Consider the following 26,528-nt stretch of genomic DNA (forward strand, 5'->3'; position numbering starts at 1 on the left):
CTGATTCTTCTTAACCATTGGGTTATACTGCCCCCTACAGGAGTAGGACACTAGGCAGGAAAAAGCTTGAATATGCCTATGGGCAGTCCCAGGGGGTATACACCGACTCTCAGCTATAGGCACTCAGTTTTTTTCTGCCTAGTCAGGAGTAAGGACCTAGTTCCTTGCTGGGATCTCTGGTCCTGACAATTTTTTTCTTTTTAAATTGAATTTTTTTCTCTTTTTATTTTTTGTTTCTGTGATCTACAATTAGATCCTGGACTGGGCAACGAACTGGATAATCTAGATCCTTAGGGCCAGCGAGCGTGTGTAGACCGCAGCTCCCCGCTAGGTCGGCCGCGACATAGCCCACACTGGACGGGTGCTGGCCTGCGAGTTAAACGTCTCGTGAGGGCGCATACGAACTGGCTTCGGCCTGAGTCGCAGCGTTTCCTCCTGGCCGACAGCACCCACATTACAATGGAGCGGTGTCCACCCTGTTCCTGGTATGGTAAGTAGTTGTCCCCCCTCTACCCCTGAAGGTTTTGGGGTGGAGGTGGGCTCCTCCTTCCCCCCCAGCCCCTCTAAATTTTTGGTGGTCACTGTGGGTCCTTCGACCCCCCCCGGTGAGAATATGAGCTGACTGATGTCACTTGCTCTTAAGGGGGGGCTTGTTGGAATTGCTGCTGACCTGTTTTTTAGGGCAGGGATGTCCCCTGGGCTCTCTGCGGCTGTTGGGCGGATGGTTTAACATTCCTGGGTATGTGCCTTATGCGGCTGTAAACTTAGGCCGTGCTTTGCGGCCTAGTCATTGCAAACTTTGTGAGGCGGGGTGGCTGAGACCACTGCCTCCTGTTTGGGCATCCGTCTTCTGCTTCACTGCCCCTGGGTGGTTAGCTCCCATCCAAGCGGCTGACTGACCACAAAAATTTAGGCCGCGGCTTTGCAACCTACTAGGCCGCGTCAGGTGCCTCCGTTGAGGGGCAGCCCAAGTGCCCACTCTTCTTTTGGGCATTTGCCGGGCTGAGGAGCCGTGCACTTGCGGCTGGGCCTCCAAATAAATTTAGGCCGCTGCTTGTGGCCTGCTAGCCCATTTGGTCAGCTTGGCGCCTCCTTTTGAAGGGGTGGCGCTGTGGGGGCGCTTCATTTGTGAATGATAGCCTTGCCGCCATTATTGTGTAGGGCACCTGCCCCTTTTAGCGCTACGGGACCATCAGGGTACCCTGCCTGTGCGTCCGTGTCCCGGCGGGCGGCCCCTTTGAGGGGGCTATTTCCTATAATGCCCTCTATGGAGGGCTCGGAGGGTGACCCCCTTGTTTTTTGCGGGGTCCAGGAGGTGGTCCATTCGTGGGCCCTTGGTTGGCATCCCCTTTACGGGATCGCAGTAGCGGCCACCCCTGATTGTTATGTTTTTGGGGTGGGCTTGGTATATAGCGACCCCCCTGGGTCTGCGTCCATGCACCCTGAGTGCTCAGATAGTGAGGATGAGTCCTCTGCTCCTCAAAACGCTGGTGGATGCACTGTTTGTGTCAGTGTGTCCCTTTTTTGGCACCCACAAGCCCTCCAAAGCGGCAAGGGTGTTCCCTTTTCTGCTTACATTGACAACATTGCCACAAAACAGTGGGGTTGTCCAAAACGCAGTGGTTCCTAAGCACATTTTGCTTGCTGTGTCCTTATGAGGATAACTGTATTAAAGGTGGTTAGTCCCACCTGTAGTGGACTAGTTGGTTTAAAGGTTAAATAAAGATACCTTAACCACTTGCCGACCGCCGCCCGACTATATACGGCGGCGGTCAGCCCCTCCCAGGCAAAGTGACGTACTGGTACGTCACTAGCCTGGGAGCAAATAGGGGGCGAGCGTGCGCCGCCGGTGCGCTCCCGCCCACGCTCGTAGCCGACGAAGCCGGCGCGTGTGACCGGCAGACCCGGTCACACTCCATCGTCGGGTAGAGAGGGAGAAAGGCAGGCGGCTAATGTAAACAAAGCTGCCTGTCATTCTCCCCTGTGTAAAAGCACAGATCACTCGGTCCTGCTATGTAGGACCGTTGATCTGTGCTGTTTCACCACTAGCCACATCCAATGACAGTTAGAAACACGCCCCTAGGGACACACTTAACCCCTCCCTCTCCAATAAAGTTAACCCCTTCCCTCCCAGTGTCATTTTTACAGTAACAGTGCATATGTATAGCACTGATTACTGTAGTAATGTCACTGGTACCCCCAAAAGTGTCAAAAATGTCAGTCAAGGGTCCAATCTGTCCGCCGCAATGTCGCAGTCCCGCAAAAAAAAATCACAGATCGCCGCCATTAAAAAAACACCAAAAATCTTTCCCTTAGTTAGTAAACGCAATAACTTTTGCGCAAACCAATCAAAATACGCTTATTGTGATTTTTTTTTTACCAAACATTTTTTTTAGCAGAAAACAAATTGGCCAAAAACTAAAAAAAAATTTGATTTTTACATTTTTTGGGGGGGGAATTTCATATAAAAAAAATTTGAAAAATATTGTTATTTTTGCAAAATTGTCGCTCTTTTTTTGTTTATAGTGCATGATCAAAAAATTGCACAGGTGATCAAATACCACCAAAAGAAGTTTGTGGGAAAAAAAGGACATCAAATTCGTTTGGGTACAGCGTTGCACGACCGCGCAATTGTCCGTTAAAGTCACGCAGTGCCTAATCGCAAAATACCCCCTGGTCAGGAAGGGGGTAAAATCTTCCTGGGCTTAAATGGTTAATTCCGGTTGAGGAGTCCTTGGCCTTTAAAGATCCAGCTAAAAGGAGGGCGGAGGCCCTGGCCCGCCACATGTTCACTGTGGCTGGTTCGGCACTTAGGCCGGCATTTACTATTGCCCTGGTGTCGCAAACTCTGAGCGAGTGGGCTAAACTTTTATGCCGGGACCTGGAGGGGAAACAACTTTCCCCTGCCTTTGCGAAGCTGGCGGATCAATTGGTTCAGGGGCTACAGTTTATCTGTGATGCCTTTTTGGATGCGTCTCCTTTGATTTCTAGGCTGTCGGTATCAGCAGTGGTTCTTCGGCGTATTATCTGGCTGAACTGTTGGTGTGCAGACCAGACTTCTAAGTAGGCCTTATCTGTTCTCCCCCTTGGAGGGGATCACCTGTTTGGAGCTTCCTTGGATGACATTGTTTAGGGTCACGCAGGGGGAAAATTACTCTTCTCTTTCTTCCGCAGGCTACCAATGGCAAGGAGCCCTGTCGTAGATGTGGGCCATTCTCCTCTGCTCATAAGAGGCCTTTTCGTCTCTCGGGGTCTTAAGACAAGGGGTGAAAAGTCAGGGACTCCACCAGAGGTTCCAAGAGGACCTGGTCTGGCAAGCCACGAACGGGCTCCTCCACACCTGCAGACAAGGCTGCATCTGCATGCATTTCTGGGAGGTGGGATATCTTCTCTGGTTTCCGGACCCATGGACCTCCCTGGTACAGGACAAGTGGATCCACAAAGTTATTCAGTCAGGCTACAAGATCGAGTTCGGTCTTATCCTCCGTAAAGGTTTTTCCCTTGCAACCTGCACTTCTCTTTGGGGCAGTGCAAGACTTGTTACTTCAAGGGTGATTGTTCCGGTTCTGACTTCGGAACGTTTCCAGGGGTTTTTACTCAAACCTCTTTACAGTCCCCAGGGAAGAAGGCAAGGTACACCCAATTCTGGACCTCAAGGCACTTAACTGCTTTGTGCGAGTACATAAGTTCCGCATGGAGTCCATTCACACAGTAGTGGCGTCCCTACCTCAGGGGGATTTCTTCTCGCTTCTATCGACATGATTCTAATATGTGCCAGTCACCAGTGCTTCCTCAGTTTTGCCAGGGACAGGGAGTATTATCAGTTTGTGGCGTGACTTTGGTTTCGCCTCCACTCCTCGTGTCTTCATAAGAGTGTTGGCCCCGGTGTTGGCATTGTTTGAGTCAGCAGGGGATGGTGGTACTGGGGTACCTGGACAATCTTCTGCAAATGGAGTCTCCGACTGCTCTGATGGCCAACTGGAGATTGCTCTGGGAACTCTGAGGGAGTTTGATTGGATTCTGAACCTTCAGGAGTCTGCTTTGTTCTGTCAACAAAAAGTGGACTATCTGGGTCTGACTCGGGACTCAGCCTTAAGCAGGGTGTTTCTTCCTCTGGAAAAACTCCAGACTTTGAAGGGAGGCAATTCAGCTTCTGTTGTTCAGCAGACGGTCATCCCTCCGGCTTGCATGCGGGTTCTGGGCCTGACAGGGTCCACCCTCGACGCGGTCTGTTTACACAGTTCCACACAAGATCTCTGCTAAAGAGATTCTGGTAAAATGGGACAGGATCCACGGTCTCTAGAGGTGGCTTCGTTCTATGGCACTTCGACAGGGAAAATCCTTTCTCCCCCTGTACTGGACGATTGTTATTATGAATGCCAGCCTGTCCGGGTGGGAAGGCGTCCTCAGCACAGACGTGGTCTATATCAATCACCAAGAGGGCACAAGAAGTGAACCTGGTCGTCAGTGCACACTTTTACACAGTTTTTTGTAAAGTGGATGTGTTGGCATCTGCGGATGCTGATTTTGGCCACCAGGTTTTACTGGCTGCTGTTTGAAGGACCTGGTCCTCTTAGAGGGTGTATTGTTTTTTTAAGGTGAGCTCCAGTTGTTTATGATTGAGCTCCAGTTGTTTATGGTTGAGCTCCATGTTACCTGGTTGGCCTTGGGAATTTTTGTCTGCTTTTTCCCACCCCTCATGTTTGACAGTGCTTTGGGACGTCCCAATGGTTAAGAAGAATCAGGAGCTGTGTCCGTCAATGAACGAAAGAGAAAATGGGATTTTTGACTTACCGTAAAATCCATTTCTCTGATGTTCATTGACAGACACAGCACCCACCCCTCTGTGGAGTTGGCTACTATAAAACTATAGCTGAGAGTGGGTGTTTACCCCCTGGGACTTCCCATAGGCATAGTCAAGCTTTTTCCTGCCAAGTGTCCTACTCCTGTAGGGGGCAGTATAACTCAATGGTTAAGAAGAATCAGGAGCTGTGTACGTCAATGAACATCAGAGAAATGGATTTTAAGGTAAGTCAAAAAAAACATTTTGCGTGCATTAGTGCAAACAGCGTTGTGCCGAGAACATGCACCCTGCGTGCTCCTGGCACAGTTACTGGCGCCTGACGGAAAACCCCTGATCGCTCCATGTTCAGTAGCGCATATCTGAAGTTCATTACCAGCTACTAAAGCACGTGTGGGAACAAGCATGTGCAATTATCATTTGTTTGTTAAACTCATAGCTAGAAGTCCTCAGTCAAGATAGTGGTTTCACTAGTGAAAGGAAGCCAAAAAAGTGCGCATTTTTATTAAAAAAGACTTCTCAAAAGATTGTCTTATTCGGAAAAATGATTTAGAAACTGGAAATTTTCTAGAATTTTGCATGAAATTAACATTATTTTTGTGTCCTGTTTGCTCCCAATACACACAAACATTAACATTTTCAGTATGCAACATCTAACTGAGAAATTCGCCAAAAGTCTTGCTGTCTTATGATGGCCTATAGGATAGCCTACTGTTGACATCCTTTGATAAATAAGTTGAATGATCTTGAACCCAGTGGCCCTATAACACAGTGATTATAATCCATCCCCGATATTTCCCTGTATTTAAATTCCTTAAAGGGAATCAGTCACTTTTCCCATTCAGGACAATATGACAGGTTCTCATTCAGGGCACCTACTGGTTCTTTTGGTGCTGTTCCCTGCAACTGTGTTTATCTGCAGGAGAGATACCTCTCTTACAAATACATTTCCTCAAATGGGGAACCATGTGACCTTTTCCCTTGCCTCCCAGGATGCATTGCCGGGACATGAGCAGCCAATCACTAGATCCAAGCACTGCCACATGAGGAAGAGGGAGGTCATAAACCCTGTGTAAGCTCTGATACAGACTGACACAAAGCTAACACAGGAATTGGACTCAGTGCTTCCATGGGTGAAGGGACGTAGTAATGGGTATCAAGAGAACCTACATGGACAAAGTGACAGAATATCTATGTTACTCAGTAGTTAACTATGTAGCTTATTAAATAAAAAATAAAAACATCTAACATGAGAGAAATATGGGGGCTGCTATTGCTGACCTCAAATAACAAATGCTATGTACCTGGCTGACTCTGGCTACAGTACATGTCAGAGGATGAGTATGCTCCATGTAAAGTCTGAACTTCTGGTAGCTGTATGATATCCCTAAACAGTTCCCAAACCTTCCCTGTGGACAGATGTCTCCTGCCTGATGCTACATGTGAAGTGCATTTTCTTTTCTGCCCATCACTGATACAGGAGGCTGACTTGCTCCAGGTTAAAGCATTTCATATGGAAAATAATGTGTTTGTTCCCTGGTGGAATGAGCTTGTTTAGGGCAGAGAACATGGCTTTCCCGGCAATGTTATTTTTCCACCGTTGAGAGATTTTCTGGAATCGGAAAAGATGGATCATTAATCTTGTGATCCGGCACATGATTGATATATTGTTACAATTATTCCTCACGTCTGCAGAATATTGATAAAGGCCAGAGAGATTCATCTTTTTTAATCTTGGAGGCTGACGGAAATTAAACAGATTTCCAGACGCAGACCTGTAATGCCACATAACTGGGGCTTCCAAAAATAGAATGACGGGTTCATTTTCTCCAGAATAACTGCAATAACTTGTTATGTGGTATCAGTTCATGTATTTATCCTGTTTAAATTACTTTACTGTCATTCTTTCTCCACCAAACAGGTAAACACTTTCATCATGCTCAGAGAGAGGGGATTTTAAGTGATTTAGGCTTGGTTCACACCTATGAGTTTTTAATGTTTTTTGCTGAAACGCACTACAGTTGATTTAACATGGTTTCCAATGGGACACATTCATATCTATGCTTTTTTCAGCTGCTGAGTTTTTGGAAAGGGTCAGGGTTTTTTTTTAAAGCAAAACGGTGCATTTTCAGTTCAATCGACTTCAAGGAGAAGTTGCAGAAAAGCATGTAGTGCGTTTTTACAATGGTTTTTGTTTTGCATCTTTTAACCGGTTGCCGGCCGCCGCACGAATATATACTGCGGCGGTCACCCCAGGCCAGGCAGAGTGACGTAGGGGTACATCACTCGCCTGTCACTGACTTGTGAGCCAATTGCGGGCGGGCGCGCGCCCGCCCCGGCTCGTTCACTGACAAGTCAGTGCGTGTGACTGGCGGACCCGATCGTCCGCTGGTCACTCACGATCGCTCCGGTGAAGGAAGAAAGGCAGGCAGCTAATGTAAACAAGCCGCCTGTCATTCTCCCTGGTGTAAAAATGGAGATCAGACGGTTCTACTATGTAGGACCGTTGATTTCTGTTTTTACACCAATAGCCATGTCCCTTTACAGTTAGAATCACGCCCCTAGGACACACTTAACCCCTCCCTCTCCAATACAGTTAACCCCTTCCCTGCCAGTGTCATTTTTGCAGTAACAGTGCATATGTATAGCACTGATTACTGCAGTAATGTCACTGGTAACCCCAAAAGTGTCAAAAATGTCAGTCAAGGGTCCGATCTGTCCGCCGCAATGTCGCAGTACCGCAAAAAAATCGCAGATCGCCGCCATTACGCGTTAAAAAAACCCACCAAAAATGACAAAAATCTTTCCCTTTGTTAGTAAACGCGATAACTTTTGCGCAAACTAATCAAAATACGCTTTTTGCGATTTTTTTTTTACCAAACATATGTAGCATAAAACAAATTGGCCGAAAATGTTAAAAAATTTTGATTTTTACATTTTTTTTTTGGGGAATTTCATATAAAAAAATGTGAAAAATATTGTTATTTTTGCAAAATTGTCGCTCTTTTTTTGTTTATAGCGCATGATAAAAAAATCGCACAGGTGATCAAATACCACCAAAAGAAAGCTCTGTTTGTGGGAAAAAAGGACGTCAAATTTGTTTAGGTACAGCGTCGCACGACCGCGCAATTGTCCGTTAAAGTCAGGTCAGAAAAAAAAAGCATAAGAAATGCAAAAAAATCATAAAAAATGTGTCAAAAACGCGTTTGCAAAAAACACAAACTGCACTGCAGAAACGGATCAAAAGCAAACTACTTAGCTGTGAACCAAGCCTAACAGTCTACAGCTAATTACTTGAGTAGTAGGGCTGAGGGCTGTGTAAGGTCTAGGCCCTTATGTGACAATGTGACAGAATATATTTTAAGGAAGATTTTGTTATAGGCATCTGTTTAGTGAAACTAGTATACTTACACAGTATCTCACAAAAGTGAGTACACCCCTCACATTTTTGGAAATATCTTTTCATGTGATAACACTGAAGAAATTACACTTTGGTACAATGTAAAGTAGTGAGTGTACAACTTGTATAAAAGTGCTAATTTGCTGTCCCCTCAAAATAACTCAACATACCGCTATTAAAGTCTAAACCGCTGGCAACAAAAGCAAATACACCCCTAAGTGAAAATGTCAAAATTGGGCCCAATTAGCCATTTTCCCTCCCCGGTGTCATGTGACTCGGTAGTGTTACAAGGTCCCAGGTGTGAATGGGTAGCAGGTGTGTTAAATTTGGTGTTATCACACTTTTTCTATAATGCTGGTCACTGGAAGTTCAACATGGCACCTCATGGCAAAGAACTCTCTAAAGATCTGAAAAAAAAGAATTGTTGCTCTACATAAAGATGGTCTAGGCTATAAGAAGATTGCCAAGACCCTGAAAATGAGCTGCAGCACGGTGGCCAAGACCATATAGCGGTTTAACAGGATAGGTTCCACTCAGAACAGGTCTCGCCATGGTTGACCAAAGAAGTTGAGTGCACGGGCTCAGCGTCATATCCAGATGTTGTCTATAGACATTTGAGCGCTGCCAGCATTGCTGCAGAGGTTGAAGGGGTGGGGGGTCAGCCTGTCAGTGCTCAGACCATACGCTGCACACTGCATCAAATTGGTCTGCATGGCTGTCGTCCCAGAAGAAAGCCTCTTCTAAAGATGATGCACAAGAAAGCCTGCAAACAGTTTGCTGAAGACAAGCAGACTAAGGACATGGATTACTGGAAACATGTCCTGTGGTCTGATGAGGCCAAGATAAACTTATTTGGTTCAGATGGTGTCAAGCATGTGCGGCGGCAACCAGGTGAGGAGTACAAAGACAAGTGTGTATTGCCTACAGTCAAGCATGGTGATGGGAGTGTCATGGTCTGGGGCTGCATGAGTGCTGCTGACACTTGGGAACTTCACTTCATTGAGGGAACCATGAATGCCAACATGTACTGTGACATAATGAAACAGACCATAATCCCCTCCCTTCGGAGACTGGGCCGCAGGACAGTATTCCAACATAACGACCCCAAACACACCTCCAAGATGATCACTGCCTTGCTAAAAAAGTTGAGGGTAAAAGTGATGGACTGTCCAAGCATGTCTCTAGACCTAAAACCTATTGAGCATCTGTGGGGTATCCTCAAACAGAAGGTGGAGGAACGCAAGGTCTCTAACATCCACCAGCTCCGTGGTGTCATCATGGAGGAGTGGAAGAAGACTCCGGTGGCAATCTGTGATGCTCTGGTGTACTCCATGTCCAAGAGGGCTAAGGCAGTACTGGAAAATAATTGTGGTCACACAAAATATTGACACTTTGGGCCCAATTTGAACATCTTAACTCACGAGTGTACTCACATTTGTTGCCAGCGGTTTAGACATTAATGGCTGTGTGTTGCGTTTTTTTAAGGGTACTGCAAACTTACAATGTTATACAAGCTGTACACTCACTACTTTACATTGTAGCAAAGTGTCATTTCTTCAGTGTAGTCACATGAAAAATAAAATAAAATATTTACAAAAATGTGAGGGGTGTACTCACTTTTGTGAGATACTGTGTATGTATATGTATATCTATCTATCTATCTATCTATCTATCTATCTATCTATCTATCTATCTATCTATCTATCTATCTATCTATCTATCTATCTATCTATCTATCTATCTATCTATCTACACATATATACACACATATACTATATTACCAAAAGTATTTGGATGCCTGCCTTTACACGCACATGAACTTTAATGGCATCCCAGTGTTAGTCTGTAGGGTTAAATATTGAGTTAGCTGGGCCAAATCATTTGGTGGAGGGGGGGTTATGATGTTGGGTTGTTTTTCAGGGGTTGGGCTTGGCCCCTTACTTCCAGTGAAGGGAACTCTTTAGGCATCAGCATACCAAGACATGTTGGACAATTTCATGCTCCCAACTTTGTGGGAACCGTGTTGGGATGGCCCCTTCCTGTTCCAACATGACTGCACACCAGTGCACAAAGCAAGGTCCATAAAGACATGGATGACGACTTTGGGGTGGAGGAACTTGACTGGCCTTACCTCAACCCAATAGAATAGCTTGGGGATAAATTAGAGCGGAAACTGCAAGCTGGGCCTTCTCGTCCAACATTAGTGCCTGACCTCACATGTGCTTCTGGAAGAATGGTCAAACATTCCCTTAGGCACACTCCTAAACCTTTTGGACAGCCTTGCCAGAAGAGTTGAAGCTGTTATAGCTGCAAAGGATGGGCCAACTCAATATTGAACCCTACGGACTAAGACTGGGATGTCATTAAAGTTCACGTGTGTGTAAAGTCAGGCCCCCTAATACTTTTGACAGTAAGGTGTATATACAGTATTTAAATAAACCTTTTCTAACTACTAGTTTATTTCAGCATGTCTGGTGTCAGATGAGCCTTAGAATTTCCACATTAATCAGCTGTGCTGTGGAAGTGAATGTCTTAATCCATGAGTTAATAGATGGAATTTAGCTATATATATTTACCCAGATGGTGGTACTTCAACAGCTTGGAGTATCCATTTCCTAAAAAAAATCTGCTTGTGTAGAGTGCTACATAAATGCACCATATTTATCCGGAGTACCGCAGATGTGCGCTGTCTGTATTAGCGTAAAGAAACATTTTTTTTCATTCTTATAGTTATGGTATTGTAACAGTGTATTCATTGCCTGTTCCTTTTTCTCCTGCAGGTGGTTAATGGAGAGACGGTCGAATGACAGCCGGGACTGTGGTCATCACCGGTGGTATATTAGCGACTGTTATCCTTCTGTGTATTATTGCCGTTCTCTGCTACTGCAGGCTACAGGTAAGACATTGCACCAAGCTGGTGCTTCAGTCAAAAAAAAATGCCATTAAGCAATATTTTATTAAAATGTTTATTTCAAAATAGCCACACCCTGCCCTGCCAATCAACATCCCACCATTTAACTCTCTGCTGGCCACATCAGATAGATGAATGGTTAAGTGCGTTTAAATCCATGGTAAATGGAGTTAATGTTAAACCCACATTCAGAACAATACAATTACCATTTCCCAGTAGAGTTTGTTAAAATTCTTACCCAAGCAGTACACAACCTTTTATTCTGCTGGCTCCTGCTCTCTCAGTGCTATTTCCCTGAACTTCCAGTCTTCAAAGGAAAGAGTTAATAGTGGACAATAGTTTTCAGACAGTCCTTTAGCTTGGAGAGGGGAAGGGGGAGAAGGGATGGGCAGAAGAGTGCCTTGCCACCCTAGGCTATGGGTTTCTAGTGATGCACAAAGCGGGAGACACAGCTATACTTCTTGCATGCAAAGGTGGCTTCAAAGAATGCCACAAGAGAAAGGAGCCACTCTGCAACAGGAAACTTGGAACAGCGCTCATGGTACAAATGTAAACTGGAGCATAGGCAAACAATAAAAGATTAACAATATCTGCATACTCAGAAAGTGAATAAATCAGCTGCTGAAATTGAAGGTTAAATATCACTTTACCAAAGGCACCTTATTTATTGTGAGTATTGTTAGCTTAAAAACCTTTATGACCTGACAGGTTATTTTTTTTTAAGTCATGTTTAAGAGAGATAGATACCAACTTCGATTGTGAGCTAAACCATGATGATTAGTGATGTAATTTCCACTGCTAAAGTCTCACAAATGAATAAAGAAACCTTGAAGTCATATGATCTTTAAATGCACTTGGCCTGAGGCTTCATACTATCCTTTTTACAAAACATAGCATCTCACTCACATATAATGTATACTAAGCAGAAATATTAAACCTAAAGTCCAATTAAACCTTCAGTTTAAATCAGCTAAAAACATTCCAGACGCATTAAAACCAAAGTTGTTCAATGTCCTACAGTTTGCCTTTTTTTAAAGCAGCCTCAGCCTGAGTAGAAAAGCCTGTCCCTGCCAGCATACTATAGAGTTGGTCCCTTGCTCCTTGTAGAGAAGCAATTACTTGCAGTGGTTCAACATGTCCCCTGCTAGGTCAGAGCCAGAGCTTTCCAATGAGCAGGGAGCTTGAGATTTACTGATTGCAGAGCTATAGTTCTGACTCAGAAGGAAGCATGTCAGAGATCTGCAATGTGACCACTGCTTCTACATAGGGAGCAAGGGACCAACTCTGCAGTTGCTGGAACAGGGCAGTCATTTCTACACAGGCTGTGGCTGCTTTCTAAAGAAGACAAACTATAAAACTTTCCAAACCTCTTATTTTTATTATTATGGAATACAGCTAATTTACAGTGGAACTCCAGAAACAAAAACATTTTGGAAATAGTGCAAAATATATATGTTATGTCTGGCTTGCTGCTTACTGTAAAAGTGACAGTTTCACCCATGCAAGATTTTGCAGCCAGGTAGTGGACTTCTTCCGGCACTGCAACTGACAGTTCCAGCTACAGAACAATGAGGGATCCTGTCCCTGATGCTCCCCTTCCTCTCCTCTCATCCATTCACTTAAAAATTTGTTTGTTTCACAGAGTACAAGGCATTTTGTAAATGTTGTTTACCCTCCCCCTGTAAACAAAAAACAGCGCTTTTTTGTGAATGGATGAGGGGGGAGGAAGGGAGAGTAAATGAGACAATCCCTGCACTGAGCTATAGCCAGAACTAATAGTTAGAGCTTTGGAAGAGTGCTGTGTGCATTATCTGATGTTAATTAAACTGTCTTTTCTCTTTCGTTCATTGACAGACACAGCTTGTGATCTTCATAATCATTGGGTTATACTGCCCCCTACAGGAGTAGGACACTAGGCAGAAAAATAATCTGGCTATGTCTTTGGGCAGTCCCAGGGGTTATACTCCCTCTACCTGCTATAGGTACTCAGTTTTTTTTCTCTCTAGTCAGGAGTAAGGACCTCGTTCCTTGCTGGATCTCTGGTCATGGCAATTTTTTTCTTTTTAACTAGAATTTTTTTTCCTGTTTTTTTTTCTTTCCCTGTGAGATCTACAATCAACTGCCGGACTGAGCAACAGGCTGGATAATCTAGATCCAGCGGTCACCCCAGTCTGGCCAGCGAGAGCACGCAGACCTCAGCTCCGAGCTAGGTCGGCTGCCACAAGCCCTACTGGACGAGGGCTGGCCTCCAAGGTAAATGTCTTGTGAGGTCGCATACGGCCGGGTCTCGGTCCGAGTCACAGTGTTCCTCCTGGCCGACAGCCCCCCATTTAGATAGTGAGGGGTTCTGCTGGAGCTGTGCCCGCCTGGTTTCTGGTGTGGTGAGTAGCTGTCCACCCTCTCTCCCTGGAGGGTTTTGGGGTGGACGTGGGCCCCTCCTTGGGACGGTCCGACCCCGGGTTCTCCTCCTTCCCATCAGGCACCCCCCTTTAATCTGCCCCCCATCCTACCCCCCACTTATGCTGGGGCTGTGTGGGTGGTCTGGTCAACCTATTCGGGTGGGGGCAAGGCGCTATGCTGGTGATGGGGGCGGGGGGTTGCACCACCGGTGACCGGACGATCGGCTATGCATTGGGGGTTGTACTTGGTCGGGGCTGCCTGGGCCTGTCCTTGAGGCCTAGGGATCCCTCCTGGGTTCCTGGTAGCTTTGTGGTGCCGCTCGGGGGCCGCTATTTTGCTGTAGCCTGTGTTTTGCTCTACACGGTGGCCATGTTTGTGTAGTCCAGTGGCCATTTTGCGGTGGTTTGCCATAGAAAATAGCGGTGGCCATGACAGTGGAGCCCTGTATGCGGTGATTTCTGCGGTGGGAGCTGATGCTGACTCTTGGATCTGTTAACTTCCTGATCGCCACGCGTGGAGTGCAGTTTATCCTGGTGGCTGCGGGTGCCTGTTTCTGCGAGGTAGTGAGTCTGGTAGGGTTCTCTCCCTCTCTGCTGAGGATCGCTTAGTGCCTTGTTCCTGGCAACAGGGTGGTGCTGCCAGCGCAGTAAGGGTTTTCCCTTTGCAGTATTTTACACTTTTTGTTGGGTCCCCCCCGGTGACTCATGGAGTCTTTGGAGCACATCTCCCCACCTAACCCCCTCTCTGAGGCTGCGGGGCCCTCCTGGTCCCAACCATCCATCGATGCAATGACAGTGGTCCTGGAGTCCTTTGTGTCCTGGGTGGAGGTGGTTTTCTGGCAACGGGCTAGCAAAAAGGGCCCCGGCCTTCCCCTGCCTCATCTGTCTTATCACATCCTGAATCTGATTTGGCCGCTGCGGACGTGGGTCACCCTGTTGGGTCTGCGACCAAGGGCCTGGAATCCTCAGACAGCAAGGATGATTTCTCCACATCTGCAACCATATCTGTATGTGAGACCTTGAAGATGGAGAACGAAGCTGCAATGGAGGCACAGGTTACCTTTGGCATTCACAAGCCATCCAGAGCGGCAAAGGTGTTTCCTTTCCCGGCCTCTTTTGACAAAATTGTCGCTAAAGAGTGGGGACGACTAAAGCGCCCCTTGGGGTCCCTAAGTGATTTACTAGGCGTTACCCCTGGGAGGAGCCCCTAAAAAGAAGTGGACTGTTCCACCGGTGGTGGACCCTCCGGTTTCCAGATTGAACAAGCTAACCATGATTCCGGTTGAAGAGCCCCCGGGCCTTTAAGGATCCAGCTGACAGAGAGGCGGAGGCTGTGGCCCGCAATATGTACACTCTGGCGGGTTTGGGGCTGAGCCCGATATTCACCATTGCCCTGGTTTCGCAAACTCTGACCGAGTGGGCTAAGCTTTTACACTGTGACCTGGAGGGAGAACAGATCCCCCCTGCCTTTGCTGAGCTGGCGGACCAGCTGGTCCAGGGGCTGCAGTTTATCTGTGATGCCTCTTTGGATGCGGCTCCCATAGTGGCTCGGCTTTCTGTTTCGGCAGTGGTACTTCGGCATGTCTTTTGGCTTAAATGCTGGTCTGCGGACCAGACTTCTGAAAAGGCCTTGACTGATCTCCCCTTTCAAGGGGATCGCCTGTTTGGGGCTACCCTGGATGACATCATTAAAGGTCTCACAGGGGGAAAGAGTACTTTTCTTCCGCAGGCTACTAAGGGCAAGGAACCTCATCGTAGATATATGCCCTCCGTCTCGGCTCAAAAGAAGTTTTTTCGTTCCTCAAGGTCGACTGACAAGGGCTCGTAGCCTTTCAGGGCCTCCTCTGGAGGATCCAAACGAACCTTGTCTGGCAAGCCGAGACCCGCGGACAAGGCTCCTTCAGCATGAAGGTGTGCCCTTGCCCGTATCCGGGGTGGGGGGGAAGTCTACGCTGGTTTCCGGGCCCGTGAACTTTCCTGGTACAAGACAAGTGGGTCCATTAAGTCATTCGGTCCAGCTACAAGATCGAGTTTCACTCTTGTTCTCCGATTAGGTTCTTTTCTTCCAACTTGTGCCTGTCCCTGGATCGTTTACAGGGTCTGTTTGGGGCGTACAAGATCTGTTATCTCAAGAGGTGATTGTCCCGGTTCCGACATCGGAACCTTTTTGGAGTTTTTACTTAAACCTGTTTACAGTTCCCAGGAAGGAAGGCAAGGTGCATCCAATCCTGGACCTCAAGGCACTGAACTGCTTTGTGCAGGTGCAGAAGTTCAGAATGGAGTCCATTCGCACGGTGGTGGCATCCCTTCATCAGGGGCATTTTCTTGCTTCTGTCGACATCAAGGATGCTTACCTTCACCTTGCAATATGTGCTAGTCACCAGCACTTCCTCTGCTTTGCCGTGGGAGAGGAGCATTATCAGTTTGTGGCATTACCCTTTGGTCTCACCTCTGCTCCTCGGGTCTTCACAAAAGTGTTAGACCCGGTACTAGCATTGTTACGCCAACAGAGGATCGTGATACTGGGCTACTTGGACGACCTCGTTCTGCGAACTGAGTCTCCTACTGCTCTGGTGGAAAACCTGTGCAGGAGTTTGGCCGGATTCTGAATTTTAAGAAGTCTGCTCTGGTTCTGTCCACAAAGCTGGACTATCTGGGTCTGACTCTAGACTCGGCCTTAACCAGAGTGCTCCTTCCTCTGGACAAACTCCAGAAATTGCAAGCTTCATTTTTATGTCCTGCGGTACAGCAGATGGTCATCCCTCCGGACTTGCATGCGGATTCTGGACCTGATAATGTCTACTTTCGAGGCAATTCCGTTTGCACAGTTCCATACGAGGTCCCGATAAAAGGGAGATTCTGGTCAAATGGGACACGACTCCGCAGTCTCTGAACAATCAGATCCGGCTGAGCCGGGGAACGAAGGATTTCCTGATATGGTAGCTTCGTTCTCCGGCGCTTCAGCCGGGCGAATCCTTCCTCCCCTTGAATTGAACAGTGGTCACCACGGATGCCAGCTTGTCCGACTGGGGAGGCATCCTCGGCAAAATTTCTTCTCAGGGGATCTGGACACTGGAAGAGTACAGGCTACCGATCAATGTCTTGGAATTGGACGGATCGTCTTCAAGGATGTCCAGTGCACATTACATCAGACAATGCCATGGCCGTGGCTTATGTCAATCACCAAGGGGGCACAAAAAATGTCCTGGCGGCTTGAGAGGTAGCCAGCATTCTAAGGTGACCCTAAGGTGTAAGGTGAAAGACGGTGATTCAGGCCTATTCCATCAAGGGTCAGGTTCCTCCTTTCCCTGTCAAGGCGCACTCTACTCGGGCGCTCAGTTCCTCCTGGGCCTTCCGTCATCAGGCATCAGTGAAGCAGGTTTGCAAGACGGCCACTTGGTTGTCGGTGCACACTTTCACAAGGTTCTGTAAAGTGGATGTGTTGGCATCTGCGGATGCTTCTTTTGGCTGCAAGGTTTTGCAGGCTGCTATTTAGAGGACTTGATCCTCTTTGAGGGTGTATTGTTTTTTTCAGATGGGCTTCAGTTGTTTTGGTTGAGCTCCTGCTACCTGGTTGGCTACTGTTTAGCTTGGGGAATTTTTTGCTGCTCCCACCCCTCATGTTTAACACTGCTTTGGGACGTCCCAATGGTTATGAAGATCAGGAGCTGTGTCCTTTAACCACTTGCCTACAGTGCACTTTCACCCCCTTCCTGCCCAGACTGATTTTCAGCTTTCAGCGCTCTCACAATTTGAATGACAATTACTCAGTCATGCAACACTGTACCCATAAAAAATTTGCGTCCTTTTTTTCACACAAATAGAGCTTTCTTTTGATGGTATTTAATCACTACTGGGTTTTTTATTTTTTAAAAAACGCATTTTTCTTTGTTTCTGTCATAAAATTTAGCAAATGAGTAATTTTTCTTCACAAATTTTGGCCAAAATTTATACTGCTACTTTTTTTTGGTAAAAATAACCCAAATAAGTGTATATTATTTTGTCTTTGTGAAAGTTATAGAGTCCACAAGCTATGGTGCTATTCATTGAAAATTGATCACACTTGACCACACCTGATGTACTGAAGGCCTATCTCATTTCTTGAGACACTAAAAAGTCAGGAAAGTACAAATACCCCCCAAATGACCCCTTTTTGGAAAGTAGACATTCCAAGGTATTTAATAAGGGGCATTGTGAGTTTTTTGAAGTTGTCATTTTTTCCCACAACTCTTTGCAAAATGAAGATTTTTATTTATTTTTTTTTTTTTTTTACAAATTGACGTATTAACAGGTTATTTCTCTCACACAGCATATGTATACTTGCAACTACACCCCAAAACACATTCTACTACTCCTCCTGAGTATGGCGATACCACATTTGTGAGACTTTTTCACAGCCTGGCCACATACAGAGGCCTAACATCCAAGTAGCACCGTCCGGCATTCTAGGAGCACAAATTACACATATAATTTCCTGACAACCTATCGTACTTTTGAAGGCCCTGGAGCACAAGGACAATGGAACCCCCCATAAAATGACCCCATTTTGGAAAGAAAACAGCCCAACGTATAATTTTTGAGGCATAATGAGTCTTTTGAATATGTCATTTTTTTCCACAAGTTTTTGGAAAATGTGGAAAGAAAATGAAAACACATTTTTTTTACACAAAGCTGTCCATTTATGCAATATTTTTAACACATAGCATGTACATAGCAAAAATTGCACCCCAAAATACATTCTGCTATTCCTCCTGAGTATGGCGATACCACATGTGTAACACTTTTTCACAGCCTGGCCACATACATAGGCCTAACATCCAAGTAGCGCTTTACACAAAGTTGTCCATTTATCCACTTTAAGACTGGGCCTATTTTTGACACTTGGTGTTTACAAGCTAAAATCATTTTTTTTTTTTTGCTAGAAAACTACTTGGAACCCCCAAACATTATATATATTTTTTTTTAGCAGAGACCCTAGAGAATAAAATGGAGATCGTTGCAATATTTTTTATCACACCATATTTGCGCAGCAGTCTTCCAAATGCGATTTTTTTTTGAAAAAAATTCACTTTTTTGAACTAAAAAATAAGAAAACAGTAAATTTAGCCCAGTTTTTTTCCATAATGTGAAAGATAATGTTACGCCGAGTAATTAGATACCCAACATGTCATGCTACAAAATTGCGCATGCTCACAGAATGGCGCCAAACATTGGTACTTAAAAATCCCCATAGGCAACATTTTAAAAATTTCTGTAGGTTACTAGCTTAGAGTTACAGAGGAGGTCTAGGGCTCAAATTATTGCTCTTGCTCTAACGATCGCGGCGATACCTCACATGTATGGTTTGAACACCGTTTACATATGTGGGCGGGACTTGCGTATGCGTTTGCTTCTGCGCGCGAGCTAACGGGACAGGGCGCTTTAATTAATTTATTTTTTTTTCCTATTTATTATTTTTTTATTTTTACACAGTTTAAAAAAAAAATGTTTTGATCACTTTTAATTCCTATTGCAAGGAATGTAAACATCCCTTGTAATAGAAATAGGCATGACAGGTCCTCTTTATTGTGAGATCTGGGGTCAAAAAGACCTCACACCTCACAACTACACTAAAAAAGAAAAAAAAAAAATTGTTGAAAGAGGAAAAAAAAAAGAAAAAAAAAACGGCCCTTTAAACCGGTTGCTAGGCAACGTCTTTTGACGTACCTCCGGTCCTCCAAGACCATAGAGTCGAGTGAGGGCCATCTTGCCCTCACTCGACTTCCTGTCTCTGAGAATCCGGGACCGGATAGTTTTCCCCGCTGCCGGTGGGTCCGGTAAGCTGGGAAAACATCTGGGACGCGGCAGGAGGGGGGGGGGCACCTCTTCCCCTGCACCGTAAGGGTAATTTCGCGGCGAATCCGCCACTGGGACCACCCTTATCTGAAAGCCGACCGCCCGCCGTTTCAAAAAAAATACTGGGGTTATGGGGGCTATCTGCTGCCATAACCCCAGTATTTAGCTTTTAATGGCCGACGCATATAGTCGTTAGTCGGTCAGTAAGTGATTGCATGTATATGGCAAACAGGTGACGATGACTGATGGGGTGACAGGTGACGATGACTGATGGGGTGACAGGTGACGATGACTGATGGGGTGACAGGAGACAATGACTGATGGGGTGACAGGTGACAATGACTGATGGGGTGACAGGTGACAATGACTGATGGGGTGACAGGTGACGATGACTGATGGGGTGACAGGTGACGATGATTGATGAGGTGACAGGTGACGATGATTGATGAGGTGACAAGTGACGATGATTGATGGGGTGACAGATGACAATCACTGACGGGGTGACATGTGACGATGATTGATAGGGTGACAGATGACGATGACTGATAGGGTGACAGGTGACGGTGATTGATGGGGTGACAGGTGACGGGCGATGGTCACTGATGGGTGACAGGTGACAGGCGATGGTGCACGGCGGTACCGATGACAGTCTCTGGTGACCGGTGAACTTTAGGCTACGTTCACATGTGAGCGTAGCGATCGCGGGCAGAATCACTGCGATTCTGCCCGTGATCCAGAAATCATTGCAAATTGCGGGACGCCTGTGCGTTGCCCGTGATTTGCAATAGCACCCCAAACGCTGTGCGATGTTGCTGCGATTTCCACCTGCCGAATCGAGGTAACATCACGCAAACAACGCATGACGCCCCAAAGAAACTCTTGTACCTTTTTTGGGCGTCATGCATTGTTTGCGCGATGTTACCGCGATTCGGCAGGCGGAAATGGCGGCAACATCGCACAGTGCTTGGGGTGCTATTGCAAAAAACGTGCAACGCACAGGCATCCCGCAATTTGCAATGATTTCCGGATCGCGGGCAGAATCGCTGTGATTCTGCCCGCGATCGCTGCGCTCACATGTGAACGTAGCCTTATGGGTGTCAATTTCTGGGCACTGATGAGGTGACTGTTGGGTGACAGGTGACATTGGGGGGGGGCTGAGGACTGTGTGGGGGGACCTTTATTTGTGTGATTTTACTTTTGACAGGTGTACAGAGCAGTAACTCACTATTTCTAGCTCTGCTCTCCTCACACTGGAAACTGTATGAGGGGAGAAGAGCTAGTAACAGTGAGTTACTGCTCTTTGTTTATATTTTGTGATCGGCTGTGAATGGATTCACAGCCGATCACATAGTAAACAGTCACTGTCAGTGACTGTTTACTACTGCCGGTGACAGCTGTGTTCCTACGGAACACAGTGCCACCGACATGACCGCGCTGCGCGCTCCCGATCGCGCATGTGCGGTCTTCTGCCGGCATCTACTGTTGTGATCGGCTATGTCATTGCAACATAGCCGATCACGTGGGAAACAGCCATGCCTATTGGCTGTTTCCCCCCTGCCGGTGACCGGCTGTGTCCCGGGGACACGCCGACACCGGCAGTGCACGGCGGCGCGCCCGCGATCGCGCGCCTGCATTGCATTTCCTGGGTCACGTCATATGACGTCCGCCCAGGATAATAGCCGCACCGTCCCGCCGTCATATGACGGCGGGCGGGCGGTAAGTGGTTAATGAACGAAAGTGAAAAATGGTATTTTTGACTTACCGTAAAATCCATTTCTCTGATGTTCATTGACCCACCCCTCTGTGTAGTTGAAATTCTTCTGACACTGCTTGTAACTAAACTGAGTACCTATAGCAGGGAGAGGGAGTATACTGCCCATAGGCGTGGCAAGATTATTTTTCTGCCCAGTGTCCTATTCCTGTTGGGGGCAGTATAACCCAATGGTTATGAAGATCAGGAGCTGTGTCCATCAATGAACATCAGAGAAATGGATTTCACGGTAAGTCAAAAATCCCATTTTTTTACAGTAAGCACTAACCATCCAGATACAGGATACTAGTCATTACAGGTAACATCAATTTTGCTGTTTCCAAAAAAAAAAATTTTTCCTGGAGTTCCACTTAAACTGAAAGTGGAGCTGCACCCAAAAAGGGAATCTCCACTTGTTTGTACCCCTCCACTGTCACATTTGGCACTTTTTGGGGATGAGGGGGGAGCAGGTACCTGGTTTTGACAGGTACCTGCTCCCACTACCTGCTCAGATCGCTGCGACGATGTCCGGCCCTTCCTCCTGCAGCCTTCTGGGACACACAGGTCTCAACAGACTGCAGGACCATTCAGAAAGCACAGCGCGACTCACGCATGCACAGTAAGAAACCAGGTTTGAAGGCGGAAGGCTTTGCTGCCGGTTTCCCTTACCTAAGATGCATGGCGCCTGCACCTGAAGCCGATTGAAGAATCGACTGGGTTGCCAACTTTGCTGGATCCCTGGACAGGTAAGTATCCTTTTATTAACCTCCCTGGCGGTATACCCGAGTGTGGCTCGGTGAAATTTCAGTGCCATTAGCGGTAACCCCGAGCCACACTCGGGGTACCGCCAGGGAGCATTGCTGGATCCTGGTAGAGGTTACTTACCTTGTCCCCGGGATCCCGCGATGTGTCACTGCAGCATACGGCGGCCAGATCTTCCGCCCGATGCTGTGAGCCCCGGCTTCCGTCTCCTGCGAGCGTCACGTCGCAGGGGGGGGTGGAACCGGCGGCAAATTCAAATAGTAAAACAAACAAACACACGGATATATTGTAAACCTATTGGATCACATTACTAAATAAAATAAATTGACATTAGTTTGCCCCCCAGTGCCCTTTCCTGCAGTTTTACTGTACATATATATATATATATATATATATACCGCTGCAAGAAAAAGTATGTGAACCCTTTGTTATGATGTGGATTTCTGCACAAATTGGTCATAAAATGTGATCTGATCATCATCATCTAAGTCACAACAATAGACATTCACAGTCTGCTTCAACTAATAACACACAAAGAATGAAATGTTGCCATGTTTTTATTGAACACACCATGTAAACATTCACAGTGTAGGTGGAAAAAGTATGTGAACCCTTGGATTTAATAACTGGTTGAACCTCCTTTGGCAGCAATAACTTCAACCAAACGTTTCCTGTAGTTGCAGATCAGACGTGCACAACGGTCAGGAGTAATTCTTGACCATTCCTCTTTACAGAACTGTTTCAGTTCAGCAATATTCTTGGGATGTCTGGTGTGAATCGCTTCTTGAGGTCATGCCACAGCATCTCAATTGGGTTGAGGTCAGGCCACTTCAGAAGGCGTATTTTCTTCTGTTTAAGCCATTCTGTTGTTGATTTACTTCTATGCTTTGGGTCATTGTCCTGTTGCAACACCCATCTTCTGTTGAGCTTCAGCTGGTAGACAAATGGCCTTAAGTTCTCCTGCAAAATGTCTTGATAAACTTGGGAATTCATTTTTCCTTCGATGATAGCAATCCGTCCAGGCCCCGACGCAGCAAAGCAGCCCCAAACCATGATACCCCCACCACCATACTTCACAGTTGGGATGAGGTTTTGATGTTGGTGTGCTGTGCCTCTTTTTCGCCACACATAGTGTTGTGTGTTTCTTCTCTTCCAAACAACTCAACTTTGGTTTGATCTGTCCACAGAATATTTTGCCAGTACTGCTGTGGAACATCCAGGTGCTCTTGAAACTGTAAACGATGCTGCAATGTTTTGTTTGGACAGCAGTGGCTTCCTCTGTGGCATCCTCCCATGAAATCCATTCTTGTTTAGTGTTTTGCGTATTGTAGATTCGCTAACAGGGATGTTAGCATTTGCGAGTGACTTTTGTAAGTCTGACACTCTAGGATTCTTCTTCACCTCATTGAGCAGTCTGCGCTGTGCTCTTGCAGTCATCTTTACAGGACGGCCAGTCCTATCCGTGCTGAAGTTTCTCCATTTATAGACAATTAGTCTTACCGTGGACTGATGAACAGCAAGGTTTTTGGAGATACTTTTATAACTCTTTCCAGCTTTATGCAAGTCAACATTTCTTAATCGTAGGTCTTCTGAGAGCTCTTTTGTGTGAGGCATAATTCATATCAGGCAATGCTTCTTGTAAAAAGCAAACTCAGAACTGGTGTGTGTTTTTGATAGGGCAGGGCAGCTGTAACCAACACCTCCAATTTCATCTCATTGATTGGACTCCAGTTGGCTGACATCTCACTCCAATTAGCTCTTGGAGATGTCTTTAGTCTAGGGGTTCACATACTTTTTCCACCTGCACTGTGAATGTTTACATGGTGTGTTCAATAAAAACATGGCAAAATTTCATTCTTTGTGTGTTATTAGTTTAAGCAGACTGTGATTGTCTATTGTTGTGACTTAGATGATGATGATCAGATCACATTTTATGACCAATTTGTGCAAAAAATCCATATCATTCCAAAGGGTTCACATACTTTTTCTTGCAGCTGTATATATGTATATATATATAATATATGTATACGTATGTGTGTGTGTGTGTGTATATATATATATATATATATATATATATATATATATATATATACATACTTTAACCTATTTATAGTTATTTATTATATTATAATTTATGATTTTGTGTTTCAAACGTTATCATACCCGAGATGTTATAAAGAAGAATGCACAGTAAAAAAAAAAAATCATATGTAAATAGTTGGTTTGGGCTACTCGTCCATAAGAATTACATGCAAAATAATGGTCCTGCTATCAGCACCTAAAATCGGAAACAATCATACTGCCAGGGAGGTTAATCAACAGCTACAGTATTTGTAGCTGCTGACTTTTAATTTTTTTGGGGGGTGACTGGAGCTCCCCTTTAAGGTTTAATTGGACTTTAAGAGTTACAGCAAAACAAATGGTGTAATTGTGTTGTGTTTGCTTCCATCAGTATTACTGCTGCAAGAAGGAGGACTCGGAAGAGGATGAGGAAGAACCAGATTTTGCTGTCCATTCCCGCTTTCCACCGGTGCACTGCAACCGGAACGTAGTCCTGGCCAATGGCCCCTCCCTCTATGCCTCACCCTACAACAAGAAACAACAGCACTGCCGAAGCGTTTGCCAGGGCTGCTCGCACAATGAGCCGCCCGCCTTCCTCCTGCACCCGCCGGAGGAGGTCCGAAATGGAGGCGAACGCATTACCTATAAGACCATCAGCCAGGAAGAGATCGAACTGCCAGTTAACCTGACCAATTTACAGGTACTTAACCCCAACCGCCTCTCTGCCATGAGGGAGGCTTTTTCCCGCAGCCGGAGCATCAGCACCGATGTCTGAAGGTCGTTGTGACGCTAGCACCCAATGTGACGCTAGTACTTCCTCGGCCCTTCCCGTCTGTAACACTAAGCATCACTCAGCACTACTTCTTTCTAACATTTCTCAACACTTCTGTGAAACAGATCCCAAAACCCAACAGCGTTCCTTCCCTTGTGCAACCGTGTTGTGCAAAAATAAGAGGAAAAAAAAACAACTTTAAAGCACACTATTTATTTTTTAAAGACTTTCCAACTCCCTGCCTTCATGTTCCTTTCACTCCTGATGTTATTTCAGCTACATGAACGACAAAGTGTTTTAAACTATGAATGTATTTGAATATGATATAGTAGATATAAACATTTGTCACTTTATTGTCAAGCAAAAAAAAAAATCTATATATATATATATATATATATATATATATATATATATAAGTGGGGAATTAAAACTGTGACAGGCTGAGTTGGAGTCTTGGTGCAACTGCAACATTGTCATAGAATTCTTTGTCAATTGTAAGCCTATAGCTATTGCAAATGTTCCACTGAGGATTTTTGCATTTCAAAAAGGAGCTATGTATTCACGTTTGCTTTTGATATGAACAAAGGAAAGTATGTGAAATTGGGAGATGCAGTGACTGAAATGTCAACTGTGAATTTATGCAAAGGGTGGGGAGAGAAAAAATATATTTTATTTAAAAAGTAAAGGGTGATGGGATTCCGAGATCAGTTAGAATATTTCACATCAACCTACAAGTCGCCATACTTGGGAAAGTCTCCAAACATGGAAAATTGGCAACAAACTAATGATTTTGTGCAGAGAATCATGCAAAGAAGGAGCTTACGCTCCAGTCTCATGCACTAATATTAATATTTAGCAATGTTATATTTCACAGTGCAGTTCAGAAACCACTAACCCATTTGTATCATCCTCTGCACCAAAGGAGCTTACACTCGAATATCTCCATCACAGTCACACGCTATTAATATTATCATATAACTCTATTATTATCATATAGCTCTAACATGTTGCTGAGTGCAGCACAGAAAACACTAATCCATTAATATCATCCTTTCCACCAAAGGAGCTTACACTCTAATATCTTCATCACAGTCATGCGCTATTAATATTATCATATAGCTCTATTAATATCATATAGCTCTAACATATTGTTCAGTGCAGTACAGAAAACACTGATCTATTCACATCATTCACTGTGCCACAGGAACTTACACTCTAATGCCCTCACAACATTACCTCAAAGACCATTATTATTATTATAGATTATTACAACTCTGACATATTCCGAAATGCACAATATATCAGTTTACCATTCATATCAGTCTCTGTACTAGAGAAGCTTACTCTGTAATGTCCCCATCATAGCTACATACTATTATTATTATTCATTTATATAGGTCTGATATATGCCACAACACTGAACAGAGAACATTGTACCAATCGCTTAAGTCTTTGCATCAGAGGAAACTATACTCTAATGTCCCCTCCACTGTCCTACACATAGAAACCTAATTTGGGTGAGAGCCAGATGTTGGTGGAACAGCACCGAAATGTATGGGGTGGGGGAATATACAAACTCCTTGCAGTTCATGTCTTTGGGATTCATGGCAAGACCTCAGCACTCGAAGGCAAGAACACTAATCACTTAGCCCCTGTGCACCCATTACAACCCTTCCCCAGGCGGCAGAAATCATGAGGCCCCGTACAGGCTTTTTGACAGGCACCACCCCCCCCCCCACTCCACTTACACCCCACCCACCCCCCAAGGTGCAGTAAACAGTGCCACACTGATTTCATCAACCTATGCCCCAAAAATGAAAACATTCTCTCCTTTGCT

The 26,528-nt window shown here is 45.5% G+C and overlaps 1 protein-coding gene across 2 annotated transcripts in view; it reads left to right on the plus strand.

Annotated features, from left to right (window-relative positions):
* FAM163B (family with sequence similarity 163 member B) overlaps positions 1-25,058 on the plus strand; it is a 163,894-nt gene extending 138,836 nt beyond the window's left edge. For both annotated transcript variants that reach the window (XM_082262779.1, XM_082262780.1), the window contains exons 2-3: positions 10,982-11,097; positions 24,311-25,058. In XM_082262779.1, coding sequence (XP_082118905.1) covers positions 11,005-11,097; positions 24,311-24,694 — 477 coding nt within the window. In that variant the 5' untranslated portion in view covers positions 10,982-11,004 and the 3' untranslated portion in view covers positions 24,695-25,058. The remainder of the gene's footprint in view (positions 1-10,981; positions 11,098-24,310) is intronic.
* The last annotated feature ends 1,470 nt before the right edge of the window (positions 25,059-26,528 follow it).

This window comes from Pelophylax lessonae, assembly GCF_965119305.1.
Source record: "Pelophylax lessonae genome assembly, chromosome: 7".
NCBI lineage: Eukaryota > Metazoa > Chordata > Amphibia > Anura > Ranidae > Pelophylax > Pelophylax lessonae.